Raw genomic sequence first — 19,316 nt, 5'->3', positions numbered from 1 at the left:
CTAGTATTCTTACATGTTACCAAGTGCTTGGACATTGGGCACAACCAAACCCCAGTTTCTAGGAAACAGGCATGTCACGTTTTCTTGTCACCATGGGTTCACATTTGTCCCTTCCAATCCCACATCTGCCTCTTCCCACTCTACTTTTCCCCTAGCGCTGTAGGACACAGCATGTATAGTTATTTACTATCCCAGCTAGAATGTAAGCACCATGAGGATCAGGATCTTCATTTTAAACAGTGATAGAGTCCAAACGCCTGGAACGGTGCCAAACTTGTAGGCACTCAATATGTTAACAATATGTTAACTGCACGAATGAGTGAGTGCATCTTCCCACCCCACCTCCCCCCACCCCCCATGGTCCTTGCTTCGCTGGACAGAAAGCAGGATGTGGGTGGGTCTGTTTCAGATTCCTTCCATTTTTTCCCCGGTTATTCTTAGTTTGTGACTTTCATCCTCCAGGTTACCTCATGGTTCCAGATGCTGTCATTTTGCTCTAGGCAGAAAGGAGGAAGAGGGTGGGACTAAAGGACTCCCGGCTGAGTCATGCCCCTTTCTAAGGAGACTTTCTGGAACCCGATGCAATCCCCAGTAATTTGCGCTTACCCCTCATTGGCCGCAACTTGGTCAGATGGCTACCGTCTCTGCTAGGATGGCCAGGAATCTAGGGACAGCCCCTTCCAAAACAAAATTAGAGCTCTGTTAGAGGACTAAGGGTATGAGTCAGGACCTGGTGTACCCACCATGGAGGTTATTCTCCTGCTGGCTAGGGAGGGAATGGCAGCAAGGCTTTCTTTCATCTGAACGTATTCAAGGTGACCCTCTTAGGGACAGAGTCTATGAAACAGGTAGGATCTGGTGCCTAATCAGTAATGGCCAAATGGTGACTGTTGGACATCCCAGAGAACCAGCAAAACCGGAGTGTTTTAAGTATACTCTGAACCTTCCAAGGATTTGATTTGATTTGATTTGGTTTCCTAACATTTGACAGCATGCTTGAAAGTTAAACACAACAGACTTCTCAGTGGTTATTATGTCATCCAGAAAGGCCTCTCCTGAGACCTATCCCAGGCTGACATGAAGCAGTCCAGGGGTACTGTGGGAAGTCCTGCTACTTCTGGGCCTCTCTGGGGACTCTTCAGCAGCAGCTCCCTGTGCAGGAACCTTCTGTTGGAATTAGGGCTTCCTGTTATCTCCCACCCCTTCCTAGCCCGAGAATATTTTGATTTTGCACAGGTGCCATTATGGATCCAGCCTATTGAGGAAAATGAGTTAAACACTGTTATCCCTCCAAATAATGGTGGGCCTGTTGCTGTTTAAGTGGAAAACTGCAGTGAGGGAAGAGGAAGATCCCTGTAGAAATGGACATTCTTCAGAATGAAAGATAGTGATGGCTTGAAGTAACTGAAACTGCTTTCTGCGTGGTTAGTTGGGAAAGTTCAGTATGGACTTAGTCTCCAGGGCCAGGCAGATGACAGAGATGAGACGTCCTCTGTCCTGAGGGCACCTTATGAGCATCTTACCACAGTCACACTCTGCAGGCCTAAGAAAAATGAACCTTGCGCTCCTCACTCTCCGGGCGCCATTTGAAACACTTTCTGGGTATTATTTTTATTGAATTCTCACGAGGCCCCAGAGGTAAGTGCTGTGGAAATCGTCCTTGTTCGCTCCTGAGGGAACTGAGGCTCGAGCAGGTCAGGCGACCTAAGTCCCCACATTGGGAAGTGGCAGAGTGGGGACCTGAACCAGACACACTGGCTCCAGAGCCTTCACTCCTCCTTACCGTGTTGAAGTCACTTCCACAAGGGAACATTGTCTCTCTGATGTCTTTCAAATACCCAGCCCCGTCAGTCTCCCTTTTTCCGCACTCTTGACAGACATGTGTCACATTCCTGCTGACTGTGATAGCACCTGTCCTCAGTGGATGAAAGACCGTTGACCTTGGCAAGGACCGAGGCACCAGGACATCTGCAGAGTTCACACCCTGGCTACAGGGGGCAGTTACTCCTGGGTCCAGCCACTGTGGCCTGATGTTGCCAGATAATTTTTCTGAAGCCACATCTGGATTTTTATGACATGTCTCCCAGTCCTTAAATGTTCACAGCTAATTCAGCTGTCTTTAAAAACAGTGCATAAGCACAGCAAATGAAACAACCAGTGGAGCTTGACTGCAACCTGTGGAATGGGAGAACCTATTTGCAAACCATATATCTGATCAGGAGTTAATATCTAAAATATACAAGGAACTTATACCACTCAGCAAAAAAAACAAAAACAAACAAACAAAAAAACCCCGAATAACCCACTGAAAAATGGACAAAGAACCTGAATAGATCTTTCTCAAAAGAAGACATACAAATAGCCAACAGATACTTAAAAAGGTGCTCAGCTTCACTAATCATCAGGGAAATACAAATCAACACCACAATGAGATATCGCCTCACACCTGTTAGAATGGCTGTTATCAGAAAGGTGAAAGACAAGGGCTAGGTGAGCATGTGGAGAGAAGGGAGTCCTTGTGCCCCGTTGGCGGGAATGTAAATCAGTACGGCCCATATGGAAAACAGTATGGAGGTTTCTCAGAAAATTAAAAATAGAACTACTTTATGACCCAGAAGTTTTATGTCTAGGTATATCTCCAAAGGAAATGAAATCAGGATCTTGAAGAGATCATCTGCGCTCCTGTGTTCATTTCAGCATTATTCATAATAGCCAAGATACAGAAATAATCTAAATGTCAAAAGATGAATGGATAAAGTGCAGACATACATACACGCTCGCACACGCATGCACGCGCACACTGGAATACCATTCCACCTTAAAAAAGAAGAAAATCCTGATGTTTGTAACAACATGGATGGATCTGCAGGGCATTGTGCTAAGTGAAATAAGCCAGTCACAAAAGGACAGATACTGCTGGGGGCACCTTGGTGGCTTAGTCAGTTGAGTGTCTGACTTGGGCTCGGGTCACGATCTCCCATTTCATGACTTAGGGCCCCACATTGGGATCGCTGCTTTCAGCGCAGAGCCTGCTTCAGATCCTCTGTCCCCCTCTCTCTGCTGCTTCCCTGCTTGCGCTCTCTCAAAACCAAAACATTAAAAAAAAAAAAAAAAAAAAGGAAAAATACCGTGTGATTCCACATAGATGAGGTGCCTAGAGTAGTCAGAGTCATTGACACAGAATGTAGAATGGTGGTTGAAGAAATGGGGAGGTACTAGTCGGGGGTACAGAGTTTCAGTTATGTAAGGGGCAGAGTTCTGGAGGTGCAAAATGCCAACAGTATAAACATAGTTAACAGTACTGTGTTGTACACTTGAAATTTGCTGAGTGTAGGTCTACGTGTTTTCACCACACACAGGAAAGGAAGAAAATGGTAACTGTGACGTGATAGATGCGTTAATTAGCTTGACTGTAGTGATTATTTCACAGTGTATATGTATATCAAATCATCAAGTTGTGTACCTTAAGTATATACAAGGTTTGGGTTTTTTTTTTTAATGTTTATTTTTGAGAAGGAAAGAGACTGAGCGTGAGCAGGGGAGGGGCAGAGAGACAGGGAGACACAGAATCCGAAGCAGGCTCCAGGCTCTGAGCTGTCAGCACAGAGCCCGACACAGGGCTCGAACCCACAGACCGTGAGATCACAACCTGAGCCGAAGTTGAATGCTTAACCAACTGAGCCACCCAGGTGCCCCAAGTATATACAAGTCTTAATCGTCGCTTATACCTCAGTGAAGCTTGGTTGTGGTGGGGGTGGCGGGGAGCAGCACATACAGCATCAGAGAATGTTGGAACTGGGAAGGAAGTTGGAAACATCTTGTCACATGTAGATGAGGTGATTTTAGGTGGCTCATGCGTAAACAGTTTTTATTTTAATAGTTACACGTTTATTTTAACATGCATTCAGAGAATATAATTAGTGCATGAAACCTGCGGTTTTGTGAATATTCTTGTTTAAGGTGAGTTAATGTAAAGAGCACTGTTAAATGTACACGTGTAATATACTGATACGAGTGATGCGTGAAAATGGCAAAGGTAGTACGAGGATGCCCGAAGTCACACGCGGAGCTAGGCTAACTCCTCTTGTTTAGGTGAAGACGTGGGTACCGGAGATTGTCACTGCGGCTGTGGACTTTCTTTCATTCAAGCTCTTTTTTGCCCTCTAAGAAAAGGGCACACAACATCAACGTTTTCCAGAGATTTACTTAGCCATTTACATACTTACTATGTAGTTTCATTTGTCAGTCGTACCTCCATAAAGCTTGGGGCATGTGTGTGTGGTCGGGGAGGGGGAGCAAATAAATAGTTTGGGTGGGTCAAGTGCTCAGTGGAAATGAAAATACATTGTGCTGCTCTCTAGGACCTTTTGGGCCAAGCACAGAACTCATAAAAATAAGGGCTTGGTTGCAAGTCCTCATTGAGGAAGAATTTAAAGGGGTATTTTAGCTCTGTTAAGTTTTGGTCAGTGTGATGTTTGAAAAGGCAGTAATGTTTATTCCTAAAAGTCAAGTCCAGAACTGTTTACTAGTTCTCCCAAAACTAGTTTTAGAACAATCGGTGCTGAAGCTCTTTGCTTAAGTATTAACAGTGTACAGAATAATTTTACTTAAAATTTACTAAATCCTCACCACATTAGAAGTCTCATGCTGAGTTCTGGGGTCAGATTGTGGAGGAGTAGAGGCAGCAGGGGGCATGTCACTTCCCAAGGCCCTGGGGTACTGGATATGAAGGCACAAGAGAAAGCCCTGTCTTTTGTTCTGCTGAGCAGCGTAGCTGGATGAGATCCAGCTCCTGCCTCAAACTCTGGGGTGGTGGAGAGGGCCCTTGACCGCATAGCTGTGACTTAAGAAGGAAGAGAGATCCACAAAAGGAAACTCAAAGTCATGGCAGACACTGCCTGAGAGTTTCCAGATTGCACAGGACTTGTTTTTCGTTGGCATAATCCGATTTGGCTTTGGAGAGGACTCGTTTGACCCCTTTGCCTTTTGAGATGTGACCTTCTGCCCCTTCCTTTGCTTTCCCTGGAAATACCCATATGTATTTGTTTATGTCTCTGGGTGTGTGTAGGGACTGATGACGGAGCCCAGGAGGTGGTCAAGGAGATCTTAGAAGATGTGGTCACATCTGCTGTTAAAGGTAAGAACCAAGAGCCCAGCCTTTCTTCCTACACACTCCTCCAAAAAAGTCCTTGGGCAGATGATTTTAGTGGTGGAGTGCCCACCCTCGGTGAAGTCATGGAAACTGAGTCTGCCTGTATCTGCCCATCTTTCATGTGGAACTCAGAAATTACTTCTTTTTAGTGATTAATTTTATTCTCACTAGGGCCAGGTTCAGAGTTCAGAAAGCACAGTCTGACGGTGCTAGAATTGGGCGCTCCACACGAAAGACAGAAAGCCATTCCCATATATATCCAGCTTTTCCCAGGAGTGGCTGGGAGTCCTGAGGTGCTGCTGAATGTTCATGGCCAACCATTGATGTATCATGTCAGTGGGTATCCGATGCACAGGGAACCTTTGTTTTGTTAGTCTTCACTCATAGCTGCCTCAGTTTTATGGTGTGGTTTTGGTGGAATTAAACTTGTATAGCTCAGAATGACTGTTGGATGAGTTTTTTCTTTGTTTTTGCCCCAAATCTTACGTCAGTGCCTTTGTGTTGAACACTTGGTTCCAGGGGCAGTAAACCATTAGTGGATTGAGAAATCATTAACTTAACAGGGGTTACAATCAGCCTTTCTTAAAGGAGAGAGAATAAAATGAAAATAGAACAGAAACTGAATACATCACGATGGTAATGTTAAGCACTGTTTCATGAAACGTGCTTCAGTTATTATATGCACACGTGTACTGGGTCTTTTTTTTTTTTTTTTTTTTTTTTTTACCTTGAGAGAGAGAGCCCACATGCACACACACACGCACACACATACGTGTTGGAGGGAGGAACAGAGAGAGGGAGAAAGAGAATCCGAAGAAAGCTCTGCACTGCCAGCGTGGAGCCAGACGCAGGGCTCGGGCCCAAGAACCTTGAGCTCATGACCCAAGCTGAAGTTAGACACTTGACCAACTGAGCCACCCAGGCAAGCCATTAAAATGCATTTCTTGCTGAGGGTCATGGTCAAAGAAGTTTGATACACTGCTCTAAGCCCTGTCCTTTTGTTAATTTAGGTTACCACCAATCTGTATTCATAGATTTCATTATTTATGTAATGTAGAATTAAATTAATAGAACATAAAAATGTACACTCTGGTAGAAATGTCTTTAAAATAGAATAGTTTTGGGGTGCCTGGTTAGCTCAGTTGGTTGAGCATCCAACTTCAGCTCAGGTCATGATCTCATGGTTTGTGGGTTTGAGCCCCACATCCGGCTCTGTGCTGATAATTCAGGGCCTGGAGCCTGCTTCGGATTCTGTGTCTCTGTCTCTCTCTCTCTCTGCCCCTCCCCCACTCATGCTCTGTCTCTATTTTAATAAATGAATAAACATTTAAAAATTAAAAAAAGTAAAATAGAATAGTTTTAATTCTTTTATCTTTCCCTTTTCACATGGCTGCCAGGAAGCTCAGGTCTTTTTTTTTTTGGGGGGGTCCCCCTCTCCCTCCGCTCCATGACTAAGGTCTTCTGTCATAACTATCAAATTCTTTTCATTTACATGGCTCTTCTTTAACACCTATATTAGTAGCCCCTTTAAAAACGAAAATCTGTGCTTTGCAGGTTTAGCTGCTTCTAACCTTTTCCAGAAGTGGACAGGGGTGGGTAGGCCGCTGTATTGCTGAATTCTAGAGACACCACTGACATGGACTGTGGTATGAATGAAACCTCCAGGGAATGGGACTGTGGATAATGGACACATGTAAAGTCTAAGCACCGCTTTGGCCAAGCCTTTTTCGATATTGTGTCAGTTCTTAAGGTAGTACGAAGGGAAAAGGGAAAAAGCAGGAGCTGGCAAATCATGTGAATAACTTCTTCCTGGGCTCAGGCCACCTTTTAGACCAAGTACTAATTTGGTGATGACTTCTGCACCTGTGTTTTAAGAAGCAGCACAAAAGCACGGTCTGACAGAACCTGAGAGGGTCCCAGGTGAAATGGAGTCCCAGGAGTGTGCTGTGCCCCCAGCAGCTGATGAAGATTCACAGACCAACGGGATAGCGGACGACAGGCAGTCCTTGTCATCAGCGGATAATCTGGTATGCTGATGGTCCTCCCATACAGATGCGTCTCGAAGTTTCCTTTTTTAGAAGATGCAGATTTAAATCTCTAGCAGAAGAAGCCAGTGAAAACCAGCAACCCCTGTTCAGCTAGTCACACAGTCCTGGCCTGATACGCTTTGTATTAGTAGGTTCCATTCTCGGAATGTGTTACTGTTGGTTGTATAGGACATTGTTGTTAACGCTAATTGTTCAGACTTGTAAAAACTTAGATTTCCTGCCCTTTTTCTTCTCCTTTAATATACATTCATTACAGAAGAATAAGAAAATACAGAGGAGGAAAAATAGGGAAGTAAAAGTCATCTATAATCCCCTAACCTAGAGATAACACTTGGCCAACATTTTACTTACATCCTTCTAGATTTTTCTCCCCTTCTCATATTTTTTTTTCAGTTAGATGTAATCACACGAGATACATGCTGTTTTGTAACCTACTTTTTAAACTTAATGTGTGTTACGAACATCTTTCAGACTCCTAGATCTGTCTGCCATATTATTTTTCTTTAATAGCTTTGTTGTTCTCTCGAAAATGCTGTATGTAAGCATTCAAAACAGGGAGAGATATGACATTAACATCCCACCTGAACCCACTGCCTGCACCTTTTACTAGTGTTTCTCAACCTTTTGCGTTATTAGCACCCCCCAAGCCTTTTTATATATTCCTTTTTCTGACTTACCACCCCCTTTTATGAATTTTAAAGCCACTGATAAACTGGATATCTGTTTACGTGTTATATGTGTGTCTGTGCTTTATACATAAAAAGAATAAGATTTTTTTTCAACCCGCCCCCCATCCTTCCACCAAGTACCAATACCTGTCCCAGTCTTAGTCTGTTTGGACTGCCATAACAGAATAGCATAGATTGGGTGGTTTATAAGCAATAAAAATTTACTTCTCACAGTTTTGGAGGCTAGGAAGTCCAAGATCAAGGTACCAGCAGTTTTGGTGTCTGGTGAGAAACCATTTCCTGATTTATTAATGGCTGTCTTCTCACTGTGGCCCAGAGCTTTCTGGGCCTCTTTAATAAGGACACTAATCCCATTCATGAGGACTCCACCCTCTCGATATAATCACCTCCCAAAGTCCCCACCCTCCAAATACCATCATTTTGGTGATTAGATATCAGTTTATGAATGGGGGTGGGAGGCATAAGCATTCAGTCTATTGCAGTCCCCATGGGGTTATGTCATTTCCATTAAGAAAGGATGCACTAACAGGGATGTACTTAAATCTATATGAGGACACATGCCTTGTATACCAGGCCGTGACTTACTTTGTTCACTCAGCACTATTTTATGGACATCTTTCCACATGAGTACGTATAGACCTAACAAATTTTTTAAGTGGTCATGTAAAACTCTGTCATATAGATTACCATAATCTATTTTACCAATTCCCCATTAGGTTTTTATGTCATTTCAGTTTTATCACAGGAAATGGTTCTATAATGAACATCCTTATAGATAAATCTTGTGCACGTCCTTAATTCTTTCTTTAGGATAAATTCCTACAAGTGATATTGCTGGGTCACGAGTTGGAAGCTTTAAGGCTTTTGTTCCTTAACATCACATTAGCCTGCTGGGAAGGTAATGCTCAAATTTCTGCCCACCTGTAGGCTATCAGTGCTCATTTCCCCATTCCCTCATTAAAACCGGGCAATAGAATTCATTCAGAATTTTGCTAGTCTGTTGGGAGAAAGATCCTGCCTTAATAATCAGTAGTAAGATTATTTAGGTGAATCTGTCATTTGCATTTCTTGGTAAATTGCTTGTTCATGTTTTTTTTTTGCCTGCTTTTCATTTCGGTGGAAGGTTTCTGTATTTCCTTAATGAATTATAACAACTTTTCATATGTTGAGCGTATTAATCTTTGTTGTATGTTACAAATACTTTTTTAATTTTTAAATATAGTCTTTTTAGTTAAAGAAGTATATTTTAAAATGCCTGTCATTTTCCCCTATCTACCCTGCAATAGTGTTCTTAGAAATACTGCTATCCAAGCTAATAGAATTACTTATACACATGACCCTTAAATAATGCCGGGGCTAGGGGCAGGCAGCCGAGAATCTGCATATGACTTTTCACTCCCCCAAAACTTAACTACTACTAACCTGTTGACTGGAAGTCTTACCCATAGCATAAACAGTTGATTAACACATATTTCATATATATGTATTATATACTATATTCCTAACAATAGACTAAACAAAATCATAAGGAAGAAAAAATACATTCACAGTACTTTGTTTATCTAAAAAAATCTGCAGATAAGTGGATCCGTGCAGTTCAAACCCGTGTTGTTCAAGGGTCAACTGTATTTGTCTTAGATTTTTAATGGTTTTATGTTTGCTCATTTATCATTAAGTCATCCATACCCACTTTTTAAAGGACAAGGAACAAGGTTTTAGAATTGCTATAATGACTCCCCTATCGCTCCTATTTTGACGTATTGTCCCCTTCCCCACATTCCTCAGTTCCCCCATTGAATAAATAAAAAAATTTTAATTTCCATGAGATAATTATATTTCTTATTTTTGAGAAGAGTTCTTACTTGGTTTTGACGGTTTGATTTTTCTCTTATTTGTTTCTAATCTCAGGAATCAGATGCACAGGGACATCAGGTGGCCGCTAGGTTCTCTCACATTCTCCAGAAGGACGCCTTCCTGGTGTTTCGCTCCCTTTGCAAGCTGTCCATGAAGCCCCTTGGTGAAGGCCCCCCAGATCCAAAGTAAGCGGACAGCAGTTCTTGACTGTGTATAACATAACCCAGATAACCCAGGAGGATCTTGGGGGTTCCAAAAAACCTCAGTGCCTTCTCCCATGGTTGCTGCAAATGCAGGAATTTACAGCTTTCCACATTCCTGGTGTCCCGACAGCCCTTTCATAATGTGTTGTCTCTGTGCCCACACCAACCAAGATTTTGCCCGGTGTTGCTTTCCTTGGTTTGTGTGTGAAAAATAGTCATTATATTGAATGTGCCCCCTCTGTTTCCTAACTAATGAATTTAATCCAGAGCAGGGTGGGCAGAGGCAGGATGTGTACAAACCTCACTTCCCTGCCCTCATTGGAAACCTCTGCTTCCCTGAGTACAGATTTAAGACTCAGATTGAACCCAGAGAAGCCAAAACATTCTTTGTAGTGAACAAGTTACTGCAAGGATGATAGCCCTTTGGAGCCGGAAAGCTGCATTCCCTCCTAGCTCGCTTGAGACCAACTCCACAGCCATATGAATTACTGTACCTCTTCTGAAAAAATGGGAATGTGGAAAATTGCCTTGCAGGATCAATTACATGAGATGATGTAATCACATCCTGAGTGCAAGGGCCCTGTACTTTATGAGTTTTATAGTCACTGTTATTATTAGTTGCTAATAATAATCTTCAGCTTTTCTGTTGAGACACAATGACCATTAAGGAGATGATTCAGGAAAATTTCCCTTTCTTTGCAGCCCTGCGGGTGGTGGTGGGGAGCAGGAGACAGGTGGATAAAGAGCACTGTTTGCATTGTCCATAAACATGGAGCAGGACACACGTTTAGTTTCACATGTATAATGTAAAGTAATTGATTCTATTAGGTTAGTTGTAGAACCAGCTTTCTGGAGTCAGTTTACACTCATTTTGCTCCTGCTGTATTCCCTATTTTTGGCACGGAGAGAAAAAAAGCAGGAGTTGGCAGTTCCGGTTCTCACAGTCCTCCAGGAGGGCCCACCTCGTGCTGTCTGCCCTCACTCTCTTGGCATTTAGGTGCAGGTGACAATCCTTAACTCACTGGCTCTCAGAAAACGCTACCCACTGGTAGAGAAGCAAAGCCTTGTCAAGAAACATGCTCCTTGAAATGGAATCTTGCAGCGCCGTCACCGTTTCTCACTTTCTGTCCCAGATCCCACGAGCTGCGCTCCAAGGTGGTCTCCCTGCAGCTGCTCCTGTCCGTGCTGCAGAACGCGGGCCCCGTCTTCAGGACTCACGAGATGTTCATCAACGCGATCAAGCAGTATCTCTGTGTGGCGTTGTCCAAAAACGGCGTCTCTTCAGTGCCTGATGTCTTTGAGCTCTCTCTTGCCATTTTTCTTACTCTTCTCTCAAACTTTAAAATGCACTTGAAAATGCAGATAGAGGTATGGGCTCTGAAATGACTTTTTTTTTTTAATGATGATGACGCTTACACTCAGTTAACCCCTGGTGACGCAGTCTCCAGGAACTAGAGTTACACAGTCTACTTGCTGGCACCCCAAAGAAGGACTTTTTGAATGAGCAAGAGAGTACTTTTTCCTAAAAGTCCTTGCCCCAGAATCTTGCATGCGTTTCATTTTAACCAGAAGTTTAAGTCAAATGGTCTGTATGCTGGACTCAGTCCCCTCAACATGTTTAGCCTATAAATTGTTTGAAATAACCTAAATAGTTGGCAAATCGAGAAGTCAGATTTTACGTGAAAATCCAGATTTCTGGTTTCTCTCAAAATCATAACTTAGTGCACATAACTGTGCCTGGCAGCTCCTCTTACTCGTTGCTCAGGAGCAGCTGGTCCTGTTTCCGGTGGGGCCCATGTTCTCCAGGTCACCGTGGGCCCACCCCACCCCACTAGCCGTTCCCACAGGAGGCCGGGGCTCCAGGGCGCCTCAGCAGTGCGTGTGTGCCTTGCTCTTTTACTTGTACCCAGGCTGCTTCGCTGTGCCCATCCCCTAAAGCCTCTGGGGTTTTTGAGCCCTAATTTAAACTGGATTAATTGGTGTCCTCCTTTGTCTCCATGCCATGTAGGTCTTTTTCAAAGAGATTTTCCTGAACATTTTAGAAACATCAACAAGTTCTTTTGAGCACAGGTGGATGGTCATTCAGACTCTGACAAGGATCTGTGCAGGTATTTTCACCCTGAGGGTGTGCTCATCCATTGACTTACCCAGAAATGCTTCTGAAGCTTTGATTTTCCAGAATCCAGATTGAGCCCTTTACTTTATGCTATTAGAGTTTTAATGCAGTGCTGGGAAATCCTTACCTTAAAGGCTACTGCTAACATACTGTCTAGTCCTGCCCCACTTCTCCCTTAGAGGATGACCAGCTCAATCCGGTTTGCCTGGCACTTTGTGGTCTTAGCACAGAAAGTCCCACATCATGGGAAACCCCATCATCCTGCCAAACTAGGAGACTTGGTCACTCTACCTACAAACTGAACAGTTTGTTAGTCACAGGACCCAAGGTGTTGGTGCTGCTAATCCCTGGTTGGATGCTAAGGTAAATTTGGATTTACCTTATGAACGCACAGTTGTGGGGCTATCAGTCAAGCCCCCTCTTGATTGATAGCTTGATGGTGTCATCAAGCATGATTTCATTAGTTACATAACTTTAAGAGGTGGATCAGGCAATCATTACTTCTTTTGAGGAGAGTGAGCCTTGGAGAGGTGGAATGAGATGCCTGAGATTTCAGTCGGTGCTGAGGCAGGCCTGGAAAGTGGGCCTCCCGACTTCTAGAACGTATGACATACTTTTCCTGAGGGAGGTGTGTCCACCCGAGTCCGTAGTTTACAGGGAAGCATTTTTATAAAAGGAATCTCATGTGATAAGAAAATGTAACTGCTGTGTGTGTTTGATCAGAATTTCTAATATCTGTGTGTTATTTTCCAAGATGCCCAGTGTGTTGTAGATATTTACGTCAACTACGACTGTGATTTAAATGCTGCTAACATTTTTGAGCGCCTCGTAAACGATTTATCCAAAATCGCTCAGGGAAGAAGTGGACATGAGCTGGGAATGACACCTCTGCAGGTAAGGACACTGAGAACACCCATTTCTACTTAATGTGCGTTTGTTTCAGTAAACATTTATGGAGCATGACCTTGTGCCAGGCAGGCGCTGTCCGTGGTGCTGAATACAGTGGTGAAAGGACACTCCCATGAGCATGCACAGTTGCTGTGGTCATGACACTTACTAGCAGACAATGAAGAAATAAGCTGTAGAGAAAAATAAAGTGGGGATAAAGGAGTCCTAGAAGTGAGGGTATTGCCACTTTTAATGGGGTCATGAGGGTAGTCCTTCCAGGGTGACATTTGAGCCTAGAACTGTAGGAAGTGAGTTCACACTTAATCACCGTTCCAAAGATTGAATGAAAAGAGGATCCCAGGCTCCAGTAAGGCAAAGGACGTTGCCTCTTATCAGATTGCCTCGTTAGTGTGCCTACACAGAGAACAGGATCTTAACCTAAGGTCTCTGAGGGAACTGGTCAGAAGGTCTGTGCGCTGCCTGGAATTATGGGTACAATTCTGGTGTATGGGCATTTTCCGTAGAAAGTCCATAGCTGTCATTAGACTTGCAGAGAGAGCTGTGCCACCTTAGATGCTGTTTTGAGTCTTAAACTATTTGTATTTCTTTAGGTTATCTGTGATTCACATTCGATTTTTTAAGGAATGCTACTTAAAAACAAACAGTATTTTTATTTACTTGTAGAGTAAACCTTAAAATGGAATGCATTTGTGAGTGTCTGAGGAGTAAGAATATGCCCAGAATCACTCATTTGCTGGATGATGTAAAATTCTTTTCTTTTTTTTCAGGAGGGAGGGCAGTCACTCGTTAAGACCCTGTTGGTTTTTTAAAAAGGAAAAGTGTTAAGTGTTTTTTTAAATTATATAAACAGTGAATAGCTTCCTTTCAAAAATTCAGATCACACTTGGTGTACCTGGCTGCCTCGGTAGAGTGTGCAACTGTTTTGTTTTTTAAGATTCATTTTCTTTTAAGAGCTCACACACACAAGCAGGGGAGAGGGGTAGAGAGAGAAAGAGAAAAAAATCTTGAGCAGACTCCACGCTCAGTGTGAAGCCCAACATGGTGCTCGATCCCATGACCCTGGGACCATGACCTGAGTAGAAATCAAGAGTCAGATGCCCAACCAGCTAAGCCACCCAGGCACCCTTGAGCGTATGACTCTTGATCTGGGGGTTGTGAGTCCAAACCCCTAATTGGGTGTAGAGTTTACTTTAAAAAAAAAAAAAAGGCAGATAACACTGCTCATTTTTGGAAAGCACACATCTCACATTTTTGCTGCTAGGGTGTTTGTGATGAACAGCGGTAGAGTTTCAGGGGTTTTGCGATGAGCCCTTAACACTTATGTCACCTGTTAATTTTTCCTTGGGTTCTGTGGTTAATAGCACTGAATGTCGGTGATTATCTTGTATCCTTGCAGGATTCCCTAAGAGCCCTGTAGATGTCTGCACTCAATTTGTCTGTTAAGCCTCTGTGCTATGTCCCTTCTGTCCTTTAGGAGCTCAGTCTGAGGAAGAAAGGTTTGGAGTGCCTCGTGTCCATTCTCAAGTGCATGGTGGAATGGAGCAAAGACCTGTATGTCAATCCCAACCACCAGACCAGCCTCGGTGAGAGAGCACTTTGCACCGCCACCTCCATTCACAATAGGCTGCTTCCGACTGTTGGGGAAAGCTGTGTTTGTGTCGCTGTCTCAGAATTAGCAAAACGCTGTAGTTTTCAGACTACCTGAAAGCTTCTGCTTTTTAATGCATCTGGAATTTGGGGGGAATAGTGTGAGTTGTGCTCTAATGTCATTTTCCCAAATGGAGAGACAGTTGTTCTGACATATTTTTGGTAGTCTCCTTCCCTCACCACCTTGAAGCACCACCTTTATGATACACACATTTCCCTGCAGAAGGAAGCCTGTTCCTGAATTTTCTATTCTGCTGCATGGATTTGTCTGTTCTTGTGCCAATACCAGCCTTTTCAGATGCCTTGAGTTCTTAGTGAGTTTGTACCTGTTAGGGCAGGTCTTCTAGCCACTGCTCTTCAAGTGTCTTGACAGTTTCTGTACTTTTTAGAATTAGCTTATCAAGTTCAACAAAAAAGTAAGTTTTTAAGTATCTGAGTGATATCAAGTTTTCAGGCTTGTGATTCTTCCAGTACAAGCTTTATTGTTAGGTCTGGGAAAGGAAACCACAGAGCCCCATCTGAGCTCAGGTGTGTCTGTATCCCATCTGCTTATTTGGTTTCCTTTGCTTTTATGTCAGGTCAGGAGAGGCCCACAGATCAGGAAATGGGGGACGGGAAAGGCCTTGACATGGCCAGACGGAGCAGTGTGACATCCATGGAGTCCACAGTGTCCTCAGGGACCCAGATGGCTGTCCAAGATGATCCGGAGCAGTTTGAGGTCATCAAGCAACAAAAGGAGATTATTGAACACGGCATCGAGCTGTGAGTATGGCTGCTACTCCAGCCGAATCTCTTGGGGCCTCTGACAAAGCCCCATCCCCCCTGGGACTGAGTCCACGAGGGGAATGCCTATCACAAAAGGGCAGTGCTGGCACTTGCAGCTGAGCCCGACTGCGCCAGGCAGAGGGAGGGAGTGGGAGAGGGAGAGGGACATCGAGACTGAAATTGAACAGCTTCGTGCAACTGATGCCTGATCTTTTTATTTTTATTTTTCCTAATGAAACAAGTTAAACCAATTCAGAAAATAGAAGTACAACACAGGAATATTTAATCATTCATGAAATTACCATGTAGAGGAAATCACTGTTGATAACTATTTTCCAACTAGATCTTATGAAAAATTTCAACACACAGAAGAATTAATGTTACCCTATTAGGGTTATCTGTGTATCTTTTTTTCTGAGCCATTTGAAAGTAATTTGCACCCATCATAATACCTCAGCCCTACATCTGTGAAAAGAAGGACATTCTCCCATATAAGCACATCATCATTATCACAATCATTGGTAAATTTTAATGTATTTCTTTCCAGTCTTTCACACACAAAAATATATAAGCACAGTTTTACATCCTGTCCAAATTTTGAATGATTGGTTAACTTAGTAAATTCAGTTTGTTTTAAAAGTTGATGTGAGGGGTGCCTGGATGGCTCAGTCAGTTGAGTGTCCAACTTCGGCTCAGGTCGTGATCTCACAGTTTGTGAGTTCGAGCCCTGCATCAGGCCCTCTGCTGTCAGCACAGAGCCCACTTCAGATCCTTGTCCCCCTCTGTCTTTGCCCCTCCCTTGCTCATGCTCACTTGTTCTCTCTCTGTCTCAAAAATAAAACATTAAAAAAAAAAAAATAGTTGAGCACCTGGGTGGGTCAGTCAGTTAAGCATCTGACTTCGGCTCAGGTCACGATCTCGCCGTTCATGAGTTCAAGCCCCATATTGGGCTCTGTGCTGTCAGTTCAATGCCTGGAGCCTGCTTCGGATTCTGTGTCCCCCTCCCTCTCTGCCCCTCATCCACTCACACTCTGTCTCTCTTTCTCTCTCAAAAGTAAATAAATATTAAAAAAAAAAAAAAAAAGTTGATGTTAGAATACTCACTTATTAATTGAAGTGTTGGTCTTATTTCCGCTCTCCCCAGACTGGCATCTCCCCAGTCTGTTCTCCCGGAGCTAATCTTTTAAAAACTTAAATCAGGTCATACCACTCCCCTGCCTACAATCATTCCAGGTGTCTCTCTCCTCATCACAGCCTGATCCCACCTCTGGGTCCCCCTCACTGACCTCATCCTCCTGCCGGTATCCACGTCGTAAGATACACTTCAGTCCCTTGAATACCTCAAGCTCTTTTCACCATCGTGCCCTCTGCTTGGAATACTCGTGGGTCTTTTTCCTCCTTAAGACTTGGCAAAACCTCTCTTCCTCAAGGAGGCCTTCTGTAGCCACCTGTCTGCACAGGTCCCAAGCTGCTCTTGCTTGCACACTATCCATGTCCTTCCCTTGTAGCCTTTGCCCCAGTCCGTGCTGACACGTGAATAGCCTTCTCCAGTGCAGGGCCTGGTAAATAGTGAGTTGAATTTATACATAGTTAAGTATGCCTACCTTTAACAGGAAATACAAACAGTACTTAAGCACTGGTAAAGGAAATCCCAACATGGACGGTCTAGGGCTCTTATATTGGCTCTTACGGACATCAGAGATCCAGGCTCTTTTACTTTTTCTGCTTCACCATCCTTAACACAATTTTCACCTTCCGTGTTACCTCATGGCTTAAGGTGACTGCTGGAGCACCAGCCGTCCCATATATCCTAGGGAATAAAGAAGAAAGGGCAAAAAGAATATACCTCCCAGCCAAGCCAGCTTTGTTTAGGGCTCCTTCCTGAAAGTACCCACACCACTTCTGCTCGTATGTCACAGGCCAGAACTTTATCGCATGGCCATACTTTGTTTGAGGGAGGCAGGAAAATGTAGTTTTTATTTCAGGTAGTCGTGTGCCCGGCTAAACATCCTTGAGTTCTGTTCATGTGGGAGAAGAGGAGAACTAATGTTGGGTGACAGCCGTCAGACTCTGCTACAGCTAGGTCAGAAATTAAAGGCGGAATTTGGAGAAGCTGCCAGGACACACACGACGTTCCTACGCTGATAAACGTGACTTGTTCATGGCTCAGATGCCAGCTTTTTCTGTTCTCCAGGCGTTGAAATAAGTAACCCATGTCCTGTCTCTTCTCGAAACAGTTTCAACAAGAAACCCAAGAGAGGGATCCAGTTCCTTCAGGAGCAGGGCATGCTGGGAACGTCCGTCGAAGATATTGCCCAATTCCTGCACCAGGAGGAGCGCCTCGATTCTGTAAGCCTCGGGGTGGGGCACTTGCATGTAGGTTTTATCAGGTGATTCTGAGACCCTTCCGGCTTTAACCTACAGTGTGACTGACCCTGAGTGCAGTGGCTTTTGTCCACGCCCCTGCTGACAGCAGTCCTACTTGCTCCAGCGTTGCAAAAAGCTCCCAAGAGGTAGTTGTGTTCTTGGTGGAACAGCGTCAGAACTAGAAGTGCCCTTTGACTGCTGGAGACTTCTGGCTGCCCATCTGCAGCTAACCCCCCTCCTGAGTGCGTCTCATCGTGTTGCCATCTTTAAGTCTCTTGTGCTGCCTCCTCCTGCTTCGTCCACGGCAGGATAGCCTGAGCCCGGACCGGTTGGGCGGGTGGGCAGGCTCGGAGTCGCCCAGCTTTTCTAGTGGGCCAGCCTGTTCTGGGTGTTGAGAGCAGGGTGTTCTGCCTTCTCCGCTCTGCCTGAAGTGTGCCTTACTGCGGGTTCACGTATGACAGTTTCTAGATGTGAGTGGGTGCATATGTTTCAGACCCAGGTAGGTGATTTTCTGGGAGAGAGCACGAGGTTCAACAAGGAAGTGATGTATGCCTATGTGGACCAACTTGACTTCTGTGAAAAGGAGTTTGTCTCAGCCCTACGGACATTTCTGGAAGGTTTCCGCCTACCTGGGGAAGCCCAGAAGATTGATCGATTGATGGAGAAGTTTGCAGCGAGATACATAGAGTGCAACCAGGGGTGAGCACTGTGTCTAAGTCCCTTCCACATCACCTTTTTGCCTGCCTCAGAGCACTAGTCTTCGATTGGTTAGCAGTTGAGTTTAATCTTTCTAAATCTGTGCTGGGCAACTGAAGTTTCTGTTACCATGTGCCAGGCATTGTGCTGAGGGATTATTTTATGTAGGACCTCACAGCTTCTGTCTGTGTCCCCTTTCTACAGACAAGGAGAGGACTGGAGATGCTTAAGTAACTTGCCCACGTTCACACAGCTGAAGCCCATACTGGTTTTTTTTTATTTATTTATTATTATTATTATTATTTTTTAACGTTTTATTTATTTTTGAGACAGCGAGAGACAGAGCATGAACGGGGGGGGGGCAGAGAGAGAGGGAGACACAGAATCGGAAGCAGGCTCCAGGCTCTGAGCCATCAGCCCAGAGCCCGACGTGGGGCTCGAACTCACGGACTGCGAGATCTTGACCTAAGCTGAAGTCGGACGTTTAACCGACTGAGCCACCCAGGCGCCCCTATTTTTTTATTTTTATGTTTATTTATTTGGGGGGGACAGAGAGAGAATCCCAGGTGGGCTCTGCACTGTCAAGTGTGGCACTTGGATGCAGGGATCAAACCCCAAAACCGTGAGATCATGAGCTGAGCCGAAATCAAGAGCCGGACGCTTAACTGCCTGAGCCACCCAGGTGCTCCTAGAATCCGTGCTATTGTGATAAGAGTAATTTTATGAGTTGGAGGGAGGTCCTTGGGCATCTCTTCCCTAATTAACAACGGCTCCTTGGGGTGCTGGGTGGCTCAGTGAAACATTTGACTTGATTTTGACTTGGCTCATGATCACAGGATCATGGGATCAAGCCCCACATGGGGCTCCATG

At 44.3% G+C, this 19,316-nt stretch overlaps 1 protein-coding gene across 3 annotated transcripts in view; it reads left to right on the top strand.

The window, feature by feature from the left end:
- Nucleotides 1-19,316, top strand: part of ARFGEF2 (ADP ribosylation factor guanine nucleotide exchange factor 2) — a 100,308-nt gene that overhangs the window by 30,360 nt on the left and 50,632 nt on the right. For 2 of the 3 annotated variants that reach the window (XM_049650643.1, XM_049650645.1), the window contains 10 exons: nt 5,069-5,137; nt 7,028-7,179; nt 9,798-9,928; nt 11,080-11,314; nt 11,955-12,054; nt 12,817-12,956; nt 14,446-14,554; nt 15,197-15,380; nt 17,621-17,732; nt 18,244-18,449. In XM_049650643.1, coding sequence (XP_049506600.1) covers nt 5,069-5,137; nt 7,028-7,179; nt 9,798-9,928; nt 11,080-11,314; nt 11,955-12,054; nt 12,817-12,956; nt 14,446-14,554; nt 15,197-15,380; nt 17,621-17,732; nt 18,244-18,449 — 1,438 coding nt within the window. The remainder of the gene's footprint in view (nt 1-5,068; nt 5,138-7,027; nt 7,180-9,797; nt 9,929-11,079; nt 11,315-11,954; nt 12,055-12,816; nt 12,957-14,445; nt 14,555-15,196; nt 15,381-17,620; nt 17,733-18,243; nt 18,450-19,316) is intronic. The other variant, XM_049650644.1, reaches the window with a different exon arrangement.

The sequence above is a fragment of the Panthera uncia genome (assembly GCF_023721935.1).
Source record: "Panthera uncia isolate 11264 chromosome A3 unlocalized genomic scaffold, Puncia_PCG_1.0 HiC_scaffold_11, whole genome shotgun sequence".
Classification (NCBI taxonomy): Eukaryota; Metazoa; Chordata; class Mammalia; order Carnivora; family Felidae; genus Panthera; species Panthera uncia.
Note: the sequence above shows the minus strand (reverse complement) of the source record. Positions and strands in the feature narration are given on the sequence as shown.